This window comes from Castanea sativa, chromosome 8, assembly GCF_040712315.1.
Source record: "Castanea sativa cultivar Marrone di Chiusa Pesio chromosome 8, ASM4071231v1".
NCBI classification, from domain to species: domain Eukaryota; kingdom Viridiplantae; phylum Streptophyta; class Magnoliopsida; order Fagales; family Fagaceae; genus Castanea; species Castanea sativa.
Genome location: NC_134020.1, coordinates 32,311,340 through 32,328,493, shown reverse-complemented (window position 1 = coordinate 32,328,493; position 17,154 = coordinate 32,311,340). Strand labels below are relative to the sequence as shown.

Here is a 17,154-nt window from a genome sequence, read left to right as displayed (position 1 = left end):
TCTTTGTTATTTGCGAATGCTCCTTTGAGTATGTAAACTCTTAATCTAGTGAATTCACCCTCTAGTACTCATAGACGTAGGCTATTGCTAAACTACATAATTTTTCATTCTTATAATTATTTGGTTTGAAGATCTTTCTAAAACCCAAAATATTTACATCATCTTTGTTATTTGTGAGTGCTCCTTTGAGTGTGTAAACTATTTGATCTAGTGAATTCATCCTCTACTACTGGTAGACTTAGGCTATTGCTAAACCATATAATTCTTTGTAATTATAATTACTTATTTTGAAGATCTTTCTAAAACCCAAGATATTTTCACAATCAATTTTAGAATTTTTTGCTTCTGCTTTTTTACAATTCTCTCCCTAGAGTGTTTCTCATTGTGAGAAGTATTTAAAGTCTTTTTAAAAAAAAAAAAAAAAAAAATTCCTCATCGTAAGCCTTAACTGTGAGGTTGAAAGTTTAAAACACCGTAAGTGTTGTTCATCCAAACCATATCAAATTTAAGCCTTCGCCAGTGAGTTAATTAATTGATGGAAATCCACTAAAGAGTTATATTTAGAGTACTAGAATTTCAGGTTATTGCGGACGAGTTTGTTGAGCTTACATAGAGAGTTTATAATTGCAAAGGTTTTGTAAATATATGCTATTATATATAATTATTTTTTCTATAGTGAATTTCCTTCGAAGTTGGATACCCTGAGTGGTTTTCCTTTGAATGGTTTTTCACTTGATTTTCACTTTGTTACCAAAATCTTTGTGATGATTTCACTATTTTAATTCTTATTGCTCTTAAATTTAGTAATTTGTAACTTTGGTTAGTAAATCCATTTGTTCTATCTTTTTGGAATCAATACGTATTTGGTCCATCAATCAATTAATCTGCAGTTTAAGTCCTCCAGGGTTTGAATTAGAATTTTTCAAAATTCGATCTCCATATAACCACATTTTAATTGAGAAATACGAAAGTTTATTGAAATGTCAATTTATGATGATATTTCTGTTGGGGAGATAACTTTATTGGTATTGCAAATTGAGGTGTTAATATTAAATATGGAGAAATCATTTAAACCATTAATTTAGAAAAAAAAATTGGGTCTAAAAGTGTTCGTAAATTAATTAATTAAATTCTTTTTATATGAGACGTGTAACCTACATCCAAGGGGACATGAAGCTTGTTGAAATTGCTATTTGCATTTATTTTTCTTTTTGAAAAAGACCTATTTGTAACTTAAAATTTAAAAGCGATTGTCTCGTGCAGCCCTTTATCAAATGCTAGTGGGGGTAAAATAAAAAACACCTTAGGGAAAGCATTAATGAATCTCTGCATCTCACAGCCACAAATTAATTCTGTCAATTCTCAATTCCTTTAATTCTTGCTTTCACATCCAGCAGTTTGGTCACCTAGGGACCCATCTGAGCCTCCAATGGATAAAGAGAAAGGGAGAGAGAGAGAGAGAGAGAGGTCCTCCAATGTATAGGGAGAAAGAGAGAGAGAGAGAGAGAAAGGAAAACTAATCACCTAGAAAATGCCAAATCAGTTTGGACTTGGTATGTTTGCGTAGGTCATAGGTGCATATCTCTTCTTTGCTAGTTGCTACTTCAGCATCTAATCGTATCAACCAACGTACAAGAGCCTTAATTGTCAGAATACAATAATAATAATAATAATAATAATAATAATAATATAGAATTAAGTGCCTAGCTACCTTATAATATATTATGCATTAATTAATTCTCAGAAGAACTAGGACTTTTCTTTTTGTACACAAAACGGCTTTAGGTTTCGCTTTTGGCCTTGCATTGACTGTTAGATATCAGAAAGAATATTTGTTAGTGCTTTAGCAGGAATTTATAATTGCCTGAGTAAGTTTGTTGAAGCGTATGATAAGTTATAGTGCTTGGAAACATCTGGTTTTTTAATTTAACTAGCCCATCACATGAGATGATGATTTTACCTAGGGCTTTGAGAGGATGCTCTTTGTTATTATGATTAGGTGAAATCAAAACTGTTTTATTAGTAATAATGTTAAGTTAAAAATGATTAGGTTATAGATAAGGGTGCAAAAGGTGCTACTTATTAGCCCTAAAATACGGGTCAAACAAGAGTCCTCTCTCTCTCTCTCTCTCTCTCGGGGTTGGGGGGAAGAACAACAACATACTTGGTGGGTCTATTTCCTTGCATTTTAAGCTAGTTTATTTTTAGTTTAAGGAAGATCCCTCCAAATATACCCTTTTTAGGTTTCCCTCCTTTTCTTCACCTACCAAGATATATACTGCAAAGTCTAAAACTCACAAAGACAGTAACTGCCTTGTTAAGCGTATAGGCTTCAACTTCATCAACTTGGCCTTCACCAGAAAAGCACATCACAACGCCGTTTCTTTCAAGAAATTTGAAACAAATAGGCAAAACCCACAGCAAAGATCTTTGGACCTATGACTGGCAATTTCCAGTCTAAAGACAGAAAAAGGGAAAAGTAACATTTGAAAGTGAGCGCCGCATGAACTGAATGGTAGAAGCAGACCAATTATTTTTATGTCTCTTTTCTATACAACAAAGCTTCTTAGCAGGTACGGAGCCAGGGTTCCAATTGAGGGAGGGGGGGGGGGGGGGAATTAGCATTCATTTAGTAATAACAAAATAATTGTTTCTTATTATGTTGCAATACAATAATCTATGTTTATTATCTCATTATATGTCGTGTAGTCTTCTAACAAAAAGACTAATTAATTTTTCTAAGTACATAAGAAGATAAGAAAAAAAAAAAATCCAAAGATTAAAAAAAGAAAAAAAAACCATATGAAGAAGGCTATTTTTTTTTATTTATACAAGATAGAATTTCTACTCTAGTCTAATCTAAGTATATATGTGTGTGAAGCTCCCTCCTAGAGACTTGAACCCCGACCTTTGCCCCTATACCCTATAAGCACTTATATTTGTGGAGTGACCAACGCACCAAGGGTGTGCGGTGGTTATGAAGAAGGCTATTTAGTAAGCCTATGAATGCCATAATATTTAATGCATATGAACACATATAACAAACTTGGGTAAAATATAGTTAACACTCTTTAGTTTAGCAACTAAGTTAGGTTTTAGGAATAAATTTGTCTGTTTTAAACAATTTTAAATCTAGTTAGGATTAGCCCAAAAACTATCCATCTTATAAATTGTAAGGTGACCCCACTTGTTCTCCAAAATAAATAAAAATAAAAGCAAGCAAGACAACCCCCACAGCCAGTGACCCACTACGCCTTGACTCAGTAAACCAACAACAATTAAAAGACAAAACATTGACTTTACCAAAAAGTCTAAAAGTGAGAGAGTGATCAAAGAAAGTTAATTAAGAGAGAGAGAGAGAGAGACAGGACTTTGAGAGAAATTACCAAGGAGCAGCAGATTGGGTCTCTGCCAACGTGATTCAAACTGCAAAATGTGAGTCTCACTTACAAGGAATGGATGTGTGGCAATGTGGGTGTGGCTTGTATACTGCTATGCAGTGGAAGTGAAGGAGACAAGAGTCTCTCTATTCGATTGGTATGAGGTGTCAGTATAAGGTATCAATATGAATTTAGGGATTTTTTTTATAAAAAAAATTAATAGAAATATGAACTGTCCATGTGATTTTTTTTCTTGTTTTTGAAGGGCTAAAAATGGGCTAGAAATCTATAGTTTTGTTATTGTTGGGTTTAATTTCGTTGGTTGGAATCTTGGGGGGGCCAAAAAGAATTTTCTTGGTTTACATACTAAAATCTCATGTAAACATATATGGTAGGTAAAAAAAAAAATTGGGGGGGGGGGGGCCTGGCCCCCATGGTCCATGAATTGCTCCGCCCCTGCTTCTTAGTTGTTGGTACATAATGAATCAATGACTATGTTGCGTCAAAAGTCAAACATGCATGTAGACTAACTGAGACAAAGTCGGAAAACAAGAACACATGGATATTGACCATCTATAATTAACCATTTATCCTTGTTAACTTGCTTCTCTAATGAGTAAATCTTGTGCCATATAAAGTGGCACAATAAATGCCACAACTTGCTCATATGACAAGTTGTGGTTGGTGGAGGAGTGGTGGTAAATCCATGTGGGGACATTCCTCCACCAGCCACAACTCGCCACATGGGCGAGTTGTGGCATTTGTTGTGCCACTTTATGTGGCACAAGACTTATTCTTCTCTAATGGGCTCATGAGTAGTTCAACATCTTTTCATGTTGGAACAATTTTAGTTTCCAAGATGTGTACTTAATTTAGATGATTAGACAACTCAAAGTTTCCTTCTATTTGCATTATATATAATTAAGACCATAATTTTGTCCATGAGAGAGAGAGAGAGAGATGTAGTAATTAACGTTTGTACACAAGGTAGGCTACTTAATATGATTTGTTTATATCACAGTATTACTTGGAGGGAAAAAAACTTTAAAGCTAGTGTTAGGTCCAATAGACTAGGTGTTGGCAACCGATGACAAAAAAAAAAAAAAAGAGTCTTGTTAAAGATTTGCTGAAGAAAACCAAGAATCTGTCAATTTGACTGCAAGCTTGACTAATGGAGATTTGATTGCAAGTTCGATTAATCAAGAATCACATATTTATTTTTCAAACTTGGTGTAATTTATAAAGTCTGCTGTATACATGAGTTTTTGTAACACTAATGGACAATCTATATAAAAGCCCATTAAGCAAGACTTAAGAGGTTAGACAGACAGAAACCCAAAATTTTATAGAGAGTAGATCCAAGCCTCCATCTATTCAACCGATGAGAGTTTTAGAGAATATAGGGAAAAATCAACACGGTGTTGATGCTGCCACAAATTTTTTTTTGAGTCTTGTTAAAGATTTGTTCCAGATTTGCTGAAGAAAACCAAGAATTTGTCAATTTGACTGCAAGCTTGACTGATGGAGATTAGTTCAACTCTAGTTCGATTGCAAGTTCAACTAATCAAGAATCACGTATTGATTTTTTAGACTTGGTGTGATTTATAAAGACTGTTGTATACATGAGTTTTTGTAACGCTAATGGACAATCAATATAAAAGTCCACTAAGCAAGACTTAAGGGGTTAAAGAGGCAGAAACCCAAAATTTTTTAGAGAATAGATCTGAGCCTCTATCTATTCAACCGATGAGAGTTTTAGAGAATATAGAGAAAAATCAACACGATGTTGATGTTGCCATAGTCCAAATCTTGTATGAAGCCACAGAGAAATCCACTCTACAATAGTTGTTGGTTTAAACCATCAAATGGATTTCTTGGACTCACAAACAAGGAAGATTGTGTGTAATCAGCTAACCACAGTTGCTAATTAATACTTTTGAGTGAAGATTTCAAAGTAAAAAAAAGGGGAGTTTGTGTGCAATAGTCCATTATAAAAGAGTCTGTGGATTCGGAGTTACATGCGATTACGACCATTAAGTACTACTTGAGGAAGCAATAAATTTAGAGTTAAGTATGTTGTATAAACAACGATTCTATCTAATGGATATGTTGTCTTGAGGATTGTTAATGTTAAATTATCTCTAGTTTTTTTTAATGAGAAACCACAATTTCACAAGTTTTCTAGGGTCATCATATTGCTGTCTTTTGTTATTTCTATTGGATTTACTATTTTATTGCTTTATTGGTAGTATATTTAATTGGTGACAATTAACCCAGAAATTAATTGTCATTGTATAGCTCTCAGGGGAGTATCTTAGAGCACTCACATCTGGTTTCTACAAAAAATTTCATTTTACCATTTCAAAAGCTTCTTTATCATTTATACCATACCAATTTATAACACACCCAACATCCCAACTTTTATTTTCCTATTCAACTCATTAAAATAATATATACTACCCAAGAAAATAATAAAATCCAATCTCTCTCACTCCCTTCTCCCTCATTAATCTGTTTATCTTTTCTTCTCTGTCTCTTTCTTTCAACCACCTATCATCACCACCACCTCTGCCACAAGAAACCCACCACCACCGTCAAAAAAACCCACCCCTATCACTAGGAATAAAACCCATAAAATCCACCACCACCTCCAACCACAAAACCCACAAAACCAACACGACAACAACACAAAAATTCAAAGAAAAATTTGTCACAACCACGGCAACAACACACCCACCACCACCATGGACAGAAACCTACAAAAAAAATCAAAGAAGAATTCACATCAGAACCCATTAGAAATCAAACCCATTAGAACCCACCTCAGTTACCACAACCAGAGACACAACCACATATTGACCAAAACCCATCATCATAGCCCCCACCACCGCCACTGTGAGGCACACAACCATAGAACCTAGCCACAACCACACCCATGCCACCACTGCACCTCCATAGCCAAAACTCCTATGCCACCACAACCCACCATGACCTAGACCTACCATACCGCTACCACCCACCAACCCAAAACCCACTCCCACACAAATCAAAGCCCTACACCCACACCACCAAACCACATCAAAGACCACCACACAACCTAGATCAACCCACATTACAAACCCAAATCAACTCACACCGTAAACCCAAACTAACCCACACCACAAACCCAGATCAACCCCACCATCACAGACCACCCCAAAACCACCATCCAAAAACCCATGCTGCCACCATGGATTACAACCCACGCCCATGCCTTCCTCCGCTACTACCACCACCACATGGGATTTTGGGTTTGAGAAAATGAGTTTTGGGTTTGAGGAGAGGAGAGAGCAAACCAAGAACCAAAGTGAGAGAGAAGAGAAGGAAGACGAAGAGAAGTGAAAGAAAGAGAGAAAAAGTAATAAATAGAGAGAGAAAAGAGAGAATAAAATATAATAAAGAGAGAATATGCACAATTGCAAATTTTTTTGTAATTGCAAGACTAGGTTATGGGGGGGTTTTGGAGCTCAAATGCTAAATTGAACTAACATACGGCATTTGCAAGACCTAATGTGAATGCTCTTAGGAACATGTCCTCTCAACCAATTTGAAGAGATGATGCATTGTCAAGACCTCCTCCATCTCAGAAAGAGAATTTGATAAATATCACACACATATGTACACACAATATATATATATATATCCCATCTTGTTAGCATTAGTTGCCATGATCAAGAAGCTATTTCTTCACATTAAATGCAATAAAACAAATCATTATTGTACAACTTTGTGGGGAAGTATCATTGGAGCATATTCTCTTAACTAACAAGTGGGCATAGTGTATTGTCATGACCTCTCTCACTTTATAGGGAGTTTTCTACCAACATCCACCCACAAAATCCTATAAATACCGCCTCCAGGCCATGGTTGTTAAAATCTCGATATGAGTCGTAGGATCGTATGATTTTACGATCCCACCTCACCGAAAAATTTAGAATCGCATAAGGATCGTAAAAATTGTAGGATTGCATGTAGGATCGAATAGGATTGTAGGATCGTATGGGATCCTACCGATCCTACCAAAACGTAAAAATCAGTTATTTTATTTTATTTTTTTTTAAAGTTCATCTTTATCAGTTGTATTTGTAATCTCAAGACTAAGACATTGTACTTCATAAATGTATCAACTAAGTGGTGGGACTCATGGAGATGACTTTCTTTAATTGAAAATTTTTTCTATAAGAATATTGAGCTTGACATATAGCTCTGTAGGTTGTGAAAGTAATTGGAGTACATTTGGAATAGTAAGACCAAATGACTTTGGTATATTATCCTCCAGTTAAGAATTCTCTATTTAAATTGGTACAACTTTAAGTACACTCAAAAAGAAGAAAATTGTTTAAACCAAAAAAAAAAAAAAATTGAATGAGTTGGTATTTGTTATGTAAAACTTGAAGATAAAAGAGAAAATACTTAAACCATCAAGTGCAAAAGAAGAAATTAGTTTGAAAAACTTGTCTTTGGATGATGAGTGGTTAGCAAGGGGTGTCGACCAGAAGATGATGGTATAGATTTTGATGAAGATAATGAAGTAACAATTCTAATCCCTTCCTTTATAGATTTTTTAAAAAATAAAATAAAAGTTACATGTGTATAGTGTGAATGTGTGATCACTATTGTATCATTTGGTTATCAATGTTAGGTAATGATGAGGGTTCAAGAGCTACTGCTAAAGGAAAAAGTTTGCTAGTATTTTGGTACTTGGTTGGTTTCTAATTAAACATTCACTGAATTAAATACATTGCATTAAAACTTAAATATATTTATTTCATTAATATGGACATAGCAATGTAGAACATGCAAATTACATCATATGATCAAAATCTTTATTTTTTTTTATGAAAAATTTATAATTTACGTGATTATTCAATATACAAAGTCACTATCAATGTGTTTTTTGCTTCAAATTTGAAAATAGGTAGGATTTTACGATCCACGATCCGATCCTACGATTCACGATCCTACTTGCCTCCTGTGACCCTACGTAGGATCCCAATTTTGACAATCTTGCTTCAGGCATTGAAAAAGGTACTGACTTAGAATCCTAATACATGCAAAATTTTCTTTAAGCTTAAATTATGAATATCTTTGCTAACTTAACCCTTGAAAGTGCCTATTACTAACCTCATTGGTTGGTCTAAAGCCTAGGAAGTAGGCTATGTCATCCCTGTAGGATCTCACATGATGAAATTTCACTCATTCCATTATCCTGTTTCGTTAGAATTTTTGGTATAATTCCTTTTTACCAAATTCTCTCTGTACATATTTGGTAAACCAAAATGATTATTACAATTAAATACATATAATATTTTATCTTCAATTGTATTTTTTGACAAATATGGGTTCTTTTCATGTCACTATGACCAATATTATGTTTATTTATGGGTTGGGAAAAATATTAATTTATTGGTTGCGGCCATATTGATTCTCTAAAAGTTTGAAGGTGTTAGAATGAACTGTCACACTCAGTTTAAGGTGAAGATTTTTATTTCTAAAAAAAAAATAAAGCTGTATAGAAGAATGTCACATTATTTAAATCTTGTTTTATCAAATAATAAATGATAACTTATTTTAAATTATGTGGCATCATATCCATCTTTCGATTTATAATGTACTAAATCTGAAGTTTGAAATAAACTCTCCAGTTTAAAAGCCAAACCTAGAGAATTTTGTTTTAATGACAAAAAATACAATCATCCTATAACGTTGGTGAATCGTCATTGTAGTTCAATAAGTTTAAATTTTGTTATTTTAGTCTATTAGCTTTGACAATGCTACTAGTTTAGTCATTTTGTCCATAGTTGCTTGAAAAATGCTGTTAACTCTCTTAATATGACTCTATTTTACATCAAATTTTTAATGCTATAAATGTGAAATGACATTATTTTTTATAGAGTTAATGATGTTTTTCAGATGACTATGTATAGAAAGACTCAAATTTCAATATTGTTGAAGTTAACAGACTATAAATTGACAAAATTTAATCCTAGTGAACTAAAATGAAAATTTATCAAATTTATAGGGTGTAAATTATATATTTTATTCTATACTTATACCACTTTTTATTAGTGGCCGTTTAGTGAATGTTGTAAGAGGAAACATCTAAATAAATCTAGGGATAAGATTTGGATGATTGACATTGACAAATGAACTATAGTACTAGATACATCAATATCCTTAGTTCACTAGTTATTTTGTTAATGATATTATTTTCCTTAATACAAAAAGGTTTAAACTATGTTATTTTAGTCTACCAAACTTTGACAATGCTATCAATTTAGTCATTTTGTCTATAGTTGTTTGAAAAATACTGTAAACTCTCTTAATATGACACTATTTTACATCAATTTTTAATGCTACAAATGTGAAATGATATATATATATATATATTTTTTATAGAGTTAATGATGTTATTCAGATTATATCTATTGCAGCGGTCTAATGGTATGCCGCAATATATCTCACGTACAGAGGTGATTCAAAAAAGTATCGCAATATGTGACATATAGCCGCAGTTTTTGAAACCGCTGCAAAATACCTGCCGCAATAGCCCATTTTCTTGTAGTGTATTTTTTATAGAGTTAATGATGTTATTCAGATGGCTATGTATAGAAAGACTCAAACATCATTATTGTCAAAGTTAACAGACTATAAATTGACAAAATTTAATCTTAGTGAACTAAAATGAAAATTTACCAAATTTATAGGGTGAAAATTATATATTTTAATTTTTTACTTATACCACTTTTAATTAGTGGCCGTTAAGTGAATGTTGTAAGAGGAAACATCTAAATGTATCTAGGGATAAGATTTGGATGATTGACATTGACAAAAGAACTATAATACTAGATACATCAATATCCTTAATTCTTAATTTTTTTAATAATTGATTTCTAATCTTTCCCTTCGTTCTACAGTTTTTTTCCTTTTAATTATGCATTACACAATGTCCACCAACATTATCATAAGATCTAATGTCTGCAATTTTTTCAACAAAAAACAAAGTCACAAAATTTGGAAAACAAATATGATGCACCCAAACAATGAAAATCTTTTGCAGCCTATTATGACAATAATCTAAAGCAAGCTCAGTATTATCCAAATAAAAAACTTAAGCAAGCTCAGACATTTAGGTCAGATGCTTGCTTTCAAAAGTCAAATACTCAAGATTCACACGTGGCATGTTATTGACAGAGCTCTTTCTCTCTCTCTCTCTCTCTCTCTCTCTCTCTCTCTCTCTCTCGCTAAATGACAAACCCAAGCTAATCTGTATCTCACTCAACAAAATCGGATCCTTGAACATAATCTAAGGATATCACCACTCGATAACAAAAAATCAGAATCTCTCTTGAACCTTTTCTCATAACTCTTTTGATTAGTTCTTTATATATATATATATAAAATACATTGACCTACTACTTCCTCCAATTACCTTGCCTTATAAGCACTCCTTCCTTAGTCTTATACTTCTTTGTTTCTCCTTATTATTTTGGTATACATCTTTTCTTTGTTTCTTCTCTGTGAACACGCCTTTGCTCCACACAATTGACCAATTCTGGCATGCTTGATTAATGTCCAGAGACAGGTAAATATTATATCTAAGAAAGTTAAAACACTTTACATTTCTCTTGACTTTAACACTACAGGATGCTCAAGAAACTCAATATCTTGTGTCTTATTCTTCTTCATCTTCTATCTTAATAAATCATCTTGTTGTTAATTAGGGAGAGATTGGATGAGATAGCGAAAAAGATCAAAAGAGAGACAGATGCAACTTCTCAAATGGGACGGAGGCATTTACTTGGTCCTTCTGGGACATTGAACACTATCACACCTTGTGCTGCATGTAAGCTTTTGAGAAGAAGGTGTGCTGAAGAATGCCCTTTCTCCCCATATTTCTCTCCACATGAACCCCACAAATTTGCAGCTGTTCACAAAGTTTTTGGTGCAAGCAACGTCTCCAAGATGCTAATGGTATCCAAATATCTCTAATTTACTTTTTTTTTAAGCTACTTAGAGCTTTTGATGAAATAGCTTCTGATTTTTTGTCCATTTTGGTTTATCTAGGAGGTGCCAGAGAGCCAAAGAGCTGATGCGGCAAATAGTCTGGTTTATGAAGCAAACTTGAGGCTGAGAGACCCAGTGTATGGGTGCATGGGTGCAATTTCTGCTCTGCAACAACAAATACATTCTTTACAAGCAGAACTTAATTCAGTAAGGACTGAGATATTGAAATACAAATATAGAGAAGCCACTTGTAGCATCATTTCTTCTAGTCCTGCTGATTTAGTTCCTTTTGGGGCTGTTTCCATTGCGGCACCACAACGAACTCTTCGTCCTCCACCGCCGACACCTCCTCCTCCTCCTCCTGCACCACCACCACCTCCACCAGTCTTGTCTTCTCCACCTATTGTTGTCACTTCTTTGTCTTCTTCGTCTTCTACTTCTTTCTATATACCACCAACAAGCACAACCAGTTACAGCTCCATTTTGAGTGGTAATGTCTCATATTTTAACTGAACTCATAGAATTTAGTCCTTATTTCTTCTTTTCTGGAAGAATAATCATGTTTAGTAGATTAGAATGACCATTTGATATATTAGGATTGATCTATTTGTTTTTCTCTTATTATTCCTTATGATTGAGAAGTTATTGAAAAATGTAAAGAGAACTTGGAGTCTATAATTGTCATTCCAATCCCCACCATGCCCGTTATGCGATTCTTTTTCAGTTCTTCCTTTTTTGTTTGGAGGGGGTATAAAAGTTTCCAAAATTTTGCTCCTTTTGTTTGTTTGTTTTTGTCTTGTTTTTTTTATTTATTTTAACATGAACCCCTTTCTATGGGCTAATTTTATTTTATCATTTTATTCCGATACATGCTCCAATAGTCTCTTCCATGGTTTCTTCATCAAAGGCACTGGCTGAAAATTAATAATAAGTTATAAAGCTTAGACCACAAAGTGTCCTGCTGCATGATGAGCCATTTTGCTTTATTTTTGTTCATTTTCTCCAAGGAAGAAATTTAGAAAACAAGAAACTTTGAGATTCAAAATTCCTCCCAAATTAAAAGAGGTGTGTCATCACAGTCTGGATTGGCTAATTGGTCATCACATAAAGGCTGTAATTTCGGTAGGGTTCAGTGCTCACATGCAAAAACACAATCTTGCACAATTAGTCATTGACTAAATGCACGTGTGGGGAATATCTAAATTTGACTAAACCTTTAGTCCCTGTACATGCTAGTCTGTACAATTGAAGATTTGAAGGACCTAATTAAAAGCTTATTAAGGAACTTCGGGGGACACAATTGAATCACCCCATGTGAAGTTTGAAAACTTTATGCATTGAAATTTAGCTTTACCCCCAATTTGTAGTTTTAGCCTTTTTTTTTTTTTTTTTTCTGAAAAAAGGGGGTGGGATTTTCAGTCTGTAGTTTGATATTGAAAAAGTCAGTGACAAGCATATGCTATAGATTTGCATTTATTTTCTTGATCTGTTTTCCCATTTGTTTTCTTACACAAGCAAGTGTTAGGTTTTGTTTGGGCGGGCTTTGCTTTTTTGCCTTCTCCTCTTGGTATATCATTTGACAATATAGCTTAACGTATAAGAACATTTAATATGATTAATATACGCCAGAATAAAAAACAAGTGCATGTATGAGGATCACCTCATCTTGCCTGATCAAAATGTGGTGCCAAAAAGTCATTTGCCTAGTTTGAAATTCTAGCTACATATGCAACTCATGCAATTCAACTATTATAACTTTATACTTACTGTGTATTTGGTTTGTTGGTTTGGCTTTTTTACTAATTTAATTGTTTAATTGCTGGAAGTGGATAAAACTACTATTATAATTAGAAAAATTGAGATTTTAAAATTTTATACACAAGCAAATAAGTTAAAGAAGCTTTTTTTAACTAAACCAAAAACTCAAGCTTTGTTTGGAAAATGGAACTTAACCATCAAGTTGTGTCACTATGAGGTAAATTAAATGATAGTGCATATATCACATGGCCCTTTACATATAATCCCTTTAGGGTCAGCCTAAGGACCCATAATCTATAAAGGTCATTCAATTCAAATACGTACAGTAAATAATTTTACACTTTTCCACTTTTGCATATAAAGAGCAAGCATTTTTGAATCACGGATTGAAGAGTGGTCAGGCTCTCAAGTACTCAAATTCAACTTTTTTCTGAAGTACTAGCTCTGAATATGTCGTCCAACTAGTAAACACTTTCTTAAGGGATTTTATTCTCCGGTATCAAAGAAAACAAGAACAAATAAATAAAAATTAATGTTGAAAGCCGCTTTCCCACTTGATGAAGTTTTGGTGTTTATAAAACAATTCTTTGAGCGGTCAATGACAATGCCAACAAGTTTTAAATTGTAAGATTTATTAAGTTTTCTTGGCGTGTGGAGCATAACTTAGTGACAGAGGGAACCAAATTACGCACTAGATTTATTAAATATTCAACAACAAAAAAAATTGAATAATTGCGTGTATGTTATATAATCAATTTCAACTCCAGAGAGCCTATAGAATTATGGTGGAATTTGGTTTCACGTCACAATTGCTTGAAATACCCGCATCTAGGCTTGTCCTTACCATCTTTCTTTAGTATAAAACGTTGTATACATGAATGTGAACTACCTTTCTTTTGTCTCAGCATAGCCTCATCTTTCAACATGCACGTGTCTGCATTTTAACGTGTTCAGTGAAACTGGTCATTGAACACAAATTCTTCTTAAATTTGAAAGCATTTCAGTATTCTCCAAAATAATATATATATATATATATATATATATATATATATAATTTTTTTAGTTTTGACTAATGTTGCATTAATGTGGGGTGGATTAAAATTTTATTGCTTATGAGCATTCCTAGATACAATAATAATACCATACACCCTTGGTGCGATGGTTAAATGCTTGTGGAATGTGGGGGCAAGAGTCAGGGTTCAAATCTCTAGGAGGAAACTTCACACACATATATACTTAGATTAAATTAAAGTAGAAATTCAATCTTGTATAAAAAAAACTACAATAATAATAATCTATTAAAAACTTTTCTTATAAAAAATACAAAAGCTTTTCTTATTACAAAAATCTGTTTGCTCCAAAAATGAAATGTATCTACCAGATGCGCGCTTCACGTGGGCTTAGTTTTCAATTTTGGGGAGTGCTACTATTACAATTACTTCGACTGTTATTTATAAGTCCTCGCTTTGACTTATAAGCAAGTTACAATTTTTAGCTATAAATCATAAAAGTACATAAATTAATGATCAGTTACGTGGATTCCGAGATGAACTAGGAAAATGGGATTTTTTTTTATCTTTAAAACAAAAAAAAAAAAAAACCTTTTTTAAAACCCTCTATCATATTGTCATAGTGTCTTCTCTCCATCGAAGTATCGAACTAAGAAAATCGTTCATAGTCCAAACAACAAGTTGACTTTCTTGTATGAAACCTTCCTCCTAGAAAACCAAAAATCTTGCTTGAAAAGTACTAACCTAATTAAGAATATGATAGATCAGTTGGAAGTGGTACTTTTATAATTTGAATACATGTAAAACTTTCCCAGTCCTTATTTGTGTATATTGGTAATAAATTTGGGCCATATTTACTCAAGATGTACCAGAATATATAGTTTTAACTTTTAGGGAAAAAATATTCACTCAAAATTAGGGGGGAAAAGGTACTCTTTAATCTCTACCAGAGTTTTTCCATCCGGTTTTTGCATAAATAAAAACATTACCAAAAAGTCACTTTTTTTTTACTTTACATAATCGCTTTTACAATAAATCCTACGTCCAATTTTTCATTTTATAATACATTATATTAAAATAATTAAAATAAGTAAATAACTATTTTCATATTATTTAGAGAGGAGAGAGAGTGCACAAGAGAGGGGTAACCAAAAAAAAAAAAAAAAAAAGTAAGTTTAACACAAGTATGGTAGCTTCACTAGCTTGTGTATAGTTAGAGAAGCACATTAGCATTTTGCAAAATAGAGAAAATGGAGTAGCATGTTTTTTTCCCCTCTTTTTAGCTACAGTACTTTCTATGGAGAAAACTCTATTTTACACTACCAGATGTGAATGCCCATCTTGGTGTAGGCATGTGGAGGCTAAGTCTATAAATGGGTCTTTTCATGTGTAGTGGAAGTGGCTTGTCCAATTTATGTAATATTCAACTATTAGTACCAATCTAAATAAGTAAAAAAAGTATTAGTAACAATATATATATATATATTTTAAGTTTAATTGATTGTAAGTATTGAGGTTATTGGGTGATCTTGATGTCAAGTGAAGTTATAGTAATACTTTGATAAGAAGATTAGATTCTTTTCTAAATGCATATATCGTTTACAAAAGATTTTTTAAAATACTTGTTATAATTGTTTTTAAATAATTAAATTTATTAAAATTAAAATTAATAAAAGCCTACCAACAATTAACTATGTCATGAGAAATATTAAGTGAATTAATTATATTAGTAATTGAAAAATGTCAAAAATACTTGAATAAAAACGTTTTAGTATTAATTAGAATCTTAGAAGGCGAGAAAAATGATTTTTAAATAAAATATATTAGAAAAGAATTATTCTTAGTAGTTACCCTCTACATGTCCAATTAAATGCAATGGTCCTTTTACTCAAAAAAAAAAAAAAAGCAATGGTCCTGTTAACTTCTACGTACATGTCCAATTAATTAAATGCAATGGTCCCTGTTACCTTTTACATGTCCATTTTCAACTTAACATGCGAATAGACAAGGCCCATTTTTACTAGCTGCTCCAGAGTACTCTCAGTCCACACTAGGCAGTGGGCACTACCATGCTGTGTATGGTAGTACATTGCTCCTGATTTTTGCATTGCCTATGTTTTGCTAATAAGGTAAGGGTGCACCCAATGTGCCCCTTATCATGTCGGCAGGAGAACAAGACCACAAATCACGCATTATTTCCGGCCCATTTGAATTAAGGGAAAGGAGGAGAAGTGGTGGTTAGTAGAATATAATTGACTAAAAATAAGTTAATTTTTAACAAAATTTTACTCTACTCCTTTCCTATCCCTCAATTCAAACGGATTATAAAGTGTCCTTAAATTGATGTATTAAATATTTTAAAATTTGGAAGATAATTTCAGTCGCTATCCAAAAAATGGGTACTGAATAATTACACTTTAATTTATATCGTTATGTGTGATAGCTAATTAATTGAAAAACTCACATAAACCAAAAAAAAAGAAAGAAAGATATAATCTTTTCCCTTTTATTTGGAGAACAAGTTCAAATCTCTCATCCTTTTATTTTAACCTTTGAATTAAAAAAGAAAAAAGAAAAAGAAGATTACTATGGCGTGGAAGTACTAAAAAAGTTTCTATTTATTTATTTATTTTTATTTTTGGGACAATAAAAAATATAAATACTCTCTAGCTAATGTGATCTGAACACCTAGCCCATAAGCCCACAAAGTGTTTGACCCAAAAGTAGTTGGATCCCATACTTCAAAGAGCCAATCACGAATAACCCCCTTTTTTTCTTCTTTCTTTCTTCTTTTTATTCTATTTTTTAAATATGAATGAAGACCTCCAACTTGAATTTGAAGAGATAAAATACTTAGTTTGAAAGTCTTTTATAGTATATTTATATTTTCTTAAAAAAAAAGAATTATAATCAATCTGAAAATAGGCTAGAGTTATTTGTTTGTTTTTAATTCAATACTT

General features: G+C 32.7%; 1 protein-coding gene across 1 annotated transcript; it reads left to right on the top strand.

Moving 5' to 3' along the window:
• The first annotated feature begins 10,759 nt into the window (after window positions 1-10,759).
• LOC142607940 (LOB domain-containing protein 15) lies at window positions 10,760-12,227 on the top strand. Its single transcript, XM_075779626.1, has 3 exons — window positions 10,760-11,004; window positions 11,144-11,393; window positions 11,487-12,227. The coding sequence occupies exons 1-3, from the start codon at window positions 10,991-10,993 to the stop codon at window positions 11,937-11,939; spliced, it is 717 nt and encodes a 238-aa protein (XP_075635741.1). The 5' UTR covers window positions 10,760-10,990; the 3' UTR covers window positions 11,940-12,227.
• Window positions 12,228-17,154: the final 4,927 nt, after the last annotated feature.

Bases quoted from the DNA above. Each gene is read 5' to 3' on its own strand.
- LOC142607940 (XM_075779626.1), top strand. The intron at 11,394-11,486 runs GTATCCAAATAT...TGGTTTATCTAG, and splicing joins ACGTCTCCAAGATGCTAATG to GAGGTGCCAGAGAGCCAAAG.